This window comes from Oncorhynchus nerka, linkage group LG9b, assembly GCF_034236695.1.
Source record: "Oncorhynchus nerka isolate Pitt River linkage group LG9b, Oner_Uvic_2.0, whole genome shotgun sequence".
Taxonomy (NCBI): Eukaryota; Metazoa; Chordata; class Actinopteri; order Salmoniformes; family Salmonidae; genus Oncorhynchus; species Oncorhynchus nerka.
Genome location: NC_088424.1, coordinates 47,571,419 through 47,577,418, shown reverse-complemented (window position 1 = coordinate 47,577,418; position 6,000 = coordinate 47,571,419). Strand labels below are relative to the sequence as shown.

Below are 6,000 nucleotides of genomic sequence, written 5' to 3'. Positions count from 1 at the left end.
AAGGCGATCTAGTGTATGGGCGGTCTAGTGCACAGACGGTTTAGTGTACAGGCGGTCTAGTGTACAGGCGGTCTAGTGTACAGGCGGTCTAGTGCACAGGCGGTCTAGTGCACAGGCGATCTAGTGTACAGGCGGTCTAGTGCACAGGTGGTCTACTGTACAGGCGGTCTAGGTTTAAACCTAGTTGGTCACACTGTGTGCTTCACACTCCTAGAAAAAAGGGTTCCAAAAGGGTTCTTCGGGTAACCCCATAGGAGAACCCTTTTTGGTTCCAGGTAGAACCTTTTTTGGTTCCAGGTAGAAGCCTATTTGGTTCTAGGTAGAACCCTTTTTGGTTCCAGGTAGAACCCTTTTTGGTTTCAGGTAGAAGCCTTTTTGGTTCCAGGTCGAACACTTTTGGAACCCAAAAGAGTTCTACCTGGAACCCAAAAAGGGTTCTTCAAAGAGTTCTCCAATGAGGACACTCGAAGAACCCTTTCAGGTTCTGGATAGCAACTCTTTTCTAAGAGCGTGGCGGAGGGGGTTAACATGATTCTTACCTGAGGTCCATTGTCTCCTCCATCTCCCTTCAGTCCGTTAGCTCCTGGTCCACCCTGAGAGCACATTGTTCAATAGTTTACAAGGACAGTCCGTAACATGTTCAATAGTGTTCAATGGTTAAACAAGTGGCAGGGTTATCTCCTATCGTTCAAGTGGCAGGGTTATCTCCTATCGTTCAAGTGGCAGGGTTATCTCCTATCGTTCAAGTGGCAGGGTTATCTCCTATCAGTCAAGTGGCAGGGTTATCTCCTATCAGTCAAGTGGCAGGGTTATCTCCTATCAGTCAAGTGGCAAGGTTATCTCCTATCAGTCAAGTGGCAGGGTTATCTCCTATCGTTCAAGTGGCAGGGTTATCTCCTATCATTCATGTGGCAGGGTTATCTCCTATCTTTCAAGTGGCAGGGTTATCTCCTATCAATCAAGTGGCAGGGTTATCTCCTATCGTTCAAGTGGCAGGGTTATCTCCTATCGTTCAGGTGGCAGGGTTATCTCCTATCAGTCAAGTGGCAGGGTTATCTCCTATCAGTCAAGTGGCCGGGTTATCTCCTATCGTTCAAGTGGCAGGGTTATCTCCTATCTTTCAAGTGGCAGGGTTATCTCCTATCGTTCAAGTGGCAGGGTTATCTCCTATCGTTCAAGTGGCAGGGTTATCTCCTATCAGTCAAGTGGCAGGGTTATCTATCAGTCAAGTGGCAGGGTTATCTCCTATCAGTCAAGTGGCAGGGTTATCTCCTATCGTTCAAGTGGCAGGGTTGTCTCCTATCGTTCAAGTGGGAGGGTTATCTCCTATCGTTCAAGTGGCAGGGTTATCTCCTATCGTTCATTACCATTAGTAGCCTATATTAGAGAAACGTGAAGTTTTAAATGAGAATCAGTTTGTTAAAACGGGTGATTTTTAACGGGACGATTGATGACTACAACCATTAAACTAGTAGCAGTTTAAAGGATCGTTAGAAAAACTAAATGTGGAGCAGATTGTTATAAACGTTTTGTTCTATTTATCATTTACACATCAAATCAGGAAACTTATCACGATATGTCTGTTTCGCCCTGCTCTACAACATTAATCTATAAATATCTTCGCCAAATATGCCAACCAGGCTATAGACAACATGACGAATATTGTAAGAACCAATAGACCTCTAAGAATGATGCTAATAGATACATGCCCCCCTCCTCAGTAATGACTCTTAGATACATGCCCCCCCTCCTCAGTAATGACTCTTAGATACATGCCCTCACTCCTCAGTAATGACTCTTAGATACATGACCCCCCTCTTCAGTAATGACTCTTAGATACATGCCCTCCCTCCTCAGTAATGACTCTTAGATACATGCCCTCCCTCCTCAGTAATGACTCTTAGATACATGCCCCCCCTCCTCAGTAATGACTCTTAGATACATGCCCTCACTCCTCAGTAATGACTCTTAGATACATGCCCCACCTCTTCAGTAATGACTCTTAGATACATGCCCTCCCTCCTCAGTAATGACTCTTAGATACATGCCCTCCCTCCTCAGTAATAACTCTTAGATACATGCCGCCCTTCCTCAGTAATGACTCTTAGATACATGCCCTCCCTCCTCAGTAATGACTCTTAGATACATGCCCCCTCCTCAGTAATGACTCTTAGATACATGCCCTCCTCCTCAGTAATGACTCTTAGATACATGCCCCCCCTCTTCAGTAATGACTCTTAGATACATGCCCTCCCTCTTCAGTAATGACTCTTAGATACATGCCCCCCCTCTTCAGTAATGACTCTTAGATACATGCCCTCCCTCCTCAGTAATGACCTTAGATACATACCTCCCTCCTCAGTAATGACTCTCAGATACATGCCCTCCCTCTTCAGTAATGACTCTTAGATACATGCCCTCCCTCCTCCGTAATGACTCTTAGATACATGCCCTCCCTCCTCAGTAATGACTCTTAGATACATGCCCCCCTCCTCAGTAATGACTCTTAGATACATGCCCCCCTCCTCAGTAATGACTCTTAGATACATGCCCTCCCTCCTCAGTAATGACTCTTAGATACATGCCCTCCTCTTCAGTAATGACTCTTAGATACATGCCCCCCCTCCTCAGTAATGACTCTTAGATACATGCCCTCCCTCCTCAGTAATGACTCTTAGATACATGCCCCCTCCTCAGTAATGACTCTTAGATACATGCCCTCCCTCCTCAGTAATGACTCTTAGATACATGCCCTCCCTCCTCCGTAATGACTCTTAGATACATGCCCTCCCTCCTCAGTAATGACTCTTAGATACATACCCCCCTCCTCAGTAATGACTCTTAGATACATGCCCCCCCTCCTCAGTAATGACTCTTAGATACATGCCCTCCCTCCTCAGTAATGACTCTTAGATACATGCCCTCCCTCTTCAATAATGACTCTTAGATACATGCCCTCCCTCCTCAGTAATGACTCTTAGATACATGCCCTCCCTCCTCAGTAATGACTCTTAGATACATGCCCCCCTCCTCAGTAATGACTCTTAGATACATGCCCTCCCTCTTCAGTAATGACTCTTAGATACATGCCCTCCCTCCTCAGGAAAGAACATCATCAACGACAAATATGAGAAAAGTAGAATTTTGGTGGAATATGTGTGATGTGCAGTGCCAAGAGAGCTCTGCTCTGTTCTGCTCTGCTCTGCTCTGTTCTGTTCTGTTCTGTTCTTCTCTGCTCTGCTCTGCTCTGTTCTGTTCTGTTCTGTTTTTCTCTGTTCTGCTCTGTTCTGTTCTGTTCTTCTCTGTTCTGCTCTGCTCTGTTCTGTTTTGCTCTGCTCTGCTCTGTTCTGTTCTGCTCTTCTCTTCTCTGTTCTGTTCTCCTCTGTTTTGTTCTGTTCTGTTTTGTTCTGCTCTTCTCTGCTCTGTTCTCCTCTGTTCTGTTCTTCTCTGCTCTGTTCTGCTCTGCTCTGTTCTGCTCTGCTCTGTTCTTCTCTTCTCTGTTCTCCTCTGTTCTGTTCTTCTTTTCTCTGTTCTCCTCTGTTCTGTTCTTCTCTTCTCTGTTCTGTTCTCCTCTGTTTTGTTCTGTTCTGTTCTGTTTTGTTCTGCTCTTCTCTTCTCTGTTCTCCTCTGTTCTGTTCTTCTCTGCTCTGTTCTGCTCTGCTCTGTTCTGCTCTGCTCTGTTCTTCTCTTCTCTGTTCTCCTCTGTTCTGTTCTTCTCTGCTCTGCTCTGTTCTGTTTTTCTCTGCTCTGTTCTGTTTTTCTCTGCTCTGTTCTGCTCTGTTCTGTTCTTCTCTGCTCTGTTCTGCTCTGTTTTGTTCTGTTCTTCTCTGCTCTGCTCTGTTCTGTTCTGCTCTGCTCTGCTCTGCTCTGTTCTTCTCTGCTCTGTTCTTCTCTGCTCTGTTCTTCTCTGCTCTGCTCTGTTCTTCTCTGCTCTGCTCTGTTCTTCTCTGCTCTGTTCTTCTCTGCTCTGTTCTGCTCTGTTTTGTTCTGTTCTTCTCTGCTCTGTTTTGTTCTGTTCTTCTCTGCTCTGCTCTGCTCTGTTCTTCTCTGCTCTGTTCTTCTCGGCTCTGCTCTGTTCTTCTCTGCTCTGCTCTGTTCTGCTCTGTTTTGTTCTGTTCTTCTCTGCTCTGTTTTGTTCTGTTCTTCTCTGCTCTGCTCTGTTCTTCTCTGCTCTGCTCTGTTCTGCTCTGCTCTGCTCTCTTCTGCTCTGTTCTGTTCTGCTCTGTTCTGTTCTGTTCTGTTCCGTTCCGTTCTGCTCTGTTCTGTTCTGCTCTGTTCTGTTCTGTTCTGCTCTGCTCTGTTCTGTTCTGCTCTGCTCTGTTCTGTTCTGTTCTGTTCTTCTCTGCTCTGCTCTGTTCTGTTCTGTTCTTTCTGTTCTGTTCTGTTCTGTTCTGTTCTGTTCTGTTCTGTTCTGCTCTGCTCTGTTCTGTTCTGTTCTGTTCTGCTCTGTTCTGTTCTGTTCCGTTCTGTTCCATTCTGCTCTGTTCTGTTCTGCTCTGTTCTGTTCTGTTCTGTTCTGCTCTGCTCTGTTCTGTTCTGTTTTTCTCTGTTCTGCTCTGTTCTGTTCTGTTCTGTTCTTCTCTGTTCTGCTCTGCTCTGTTCTGTTTTGCTCTGCTCTGCTCTGTTCTGTTCTGCTCTTCTCTTCTCTGTTCTGTTCTCCTCTGTTTTGTTCTGTTCTGTTTTGTTCTGCTCTTCTCTGCTCTGTTCTCCTCTGTTCTGTTCTTCTCTGCTCTGTTCTGCTCTGCTCTGTTCTGCTCTGCTCTGTTCTTCTCTTCTCTGTTCTCCTCTGTTCTGTTCTTCTTTTCTCTGTTCTCCTCTGTTCTGTTCTTCTCTTCTCTGTTCTGTTCTCCTCTGTTTTGTTCTGTTCTGTTCTGTTTTGTTCTGCTCTTCTCTTCTCTGTTCTCCTCTGTTCTGTTCTTCTCTGCTCTGCTCTGTTCTGTTCTTATCTGCTCTGCTCTGTTCTTCTCTGCTCTGTTCTGCTCTGTTCTTCTCTGCTCTGTTCTGCTCTGTTTTGTTCTGTTCTTCTCTGCTCTGCTCTGTTCTGTTCTTCTCTGCTCTGCTCTGTTCTTCTCTGCTCTGTTCTTCTCTGCTCTGCTCTGTTCTTCTCTGCTCTGTTCTGTTCTGTTCTGCTCTGTTCTGTTCTGTTCCGTTCTGTTCCATTCTGCTCTGTTCTGTTCTGCTCTGTTCTGTTCTGTTCTGCTCTGCTCTGTTCTGTTCTGTTTTTCTCTGTTCTGCTCTGTTCTTCTCTGTTCTGCTCTGCTCTGTTCTGTTTTGCTCTGCTCTGCTCTGTTCTGTTCTGCTCTTCTCTTCTCTGTTCTGTTCTCCTCTGTTTTGTTCTGTTCTGTTTTGTTCTGCTCTTCTCTGCTCTGTTCTCCTCTGTTCTGTTCTTCTCTGCTCTGTTCTGCTCTGCTCTGTTCTGCTCTGCTCTGTTCTTCTCTTCTCTGTTCTCCTCTGTTCTGTTCTTCTTTTCTCTGTTCTGTTCTCCTCTGTTTTGTTCTGTTCTGTTCTGTTTTGTTCTGCTCTTCTCTTCTCTGTTCTCCTCTGTTCTGTTCTTCTCTGCTCTGTTCTGCTCTGCTCTGTTCTGCTCTGCTCTGTTCTTCTCTTCTCTGTTCTCCTCTGTTCTGTTCTTCTCTGCTCTGCTCTGTTCTGTTCTTATCTGCTCTGCTCTGTTCTTCTCTGCTCTGTTCTGCTCTGCTCTGCTCTGTTCTTCTCTGCTCTGTTCTGCTCTGTTTTGTTCTGTTCTTCTCTGCTCTGCTCTGTTCTGTTCTTCTCTGCTCTGCTCTGTTCTTCTCTGCTCTGTTCTTCTCTGCTCTGTTCTTCTCTGCTCTGCTCTGTTCTTCTCTGCTCTGTTCTTCTCTGCTCTGTTCTTCTCTGCTCTGTTCTGCTCTGTTTTGTTCTGTTCTTCTCTGCTCTGTTTTGTTCTGTTCTTCTCTGCTCTGCTCTGCTCTGTTCTTCTCTGCTCTGTTCTTCTCGGCTCTGCTCTGTTCTTCTCTGCTCTGC

At 45.7% G+C, this 6,000-nt stretch overlaps 1 protein-coding gene across 1 annotated transcript in view; it reads right to left on the bottom strand.

Annotated features, from left to right (window-relative positions):
- LOC115114042 (collagen alpha-1(XI) chain-like) overlaps positions 1–6,000 on the bottom strand; it is a 193,322-nt gene that overhangs the window by 94,061 nt on the left and 93,261 nt on the right. Inside the window, exon 15 of the mRNA XM_065013638.1 lies at positions 540–593. Within this exon, the coding sequence (XP_064869710.1) occupies positions 540–593 (54 nt within the window). The remainder of the gene's footprint in view (positions 1–539; positions 594–6,000) is intronic.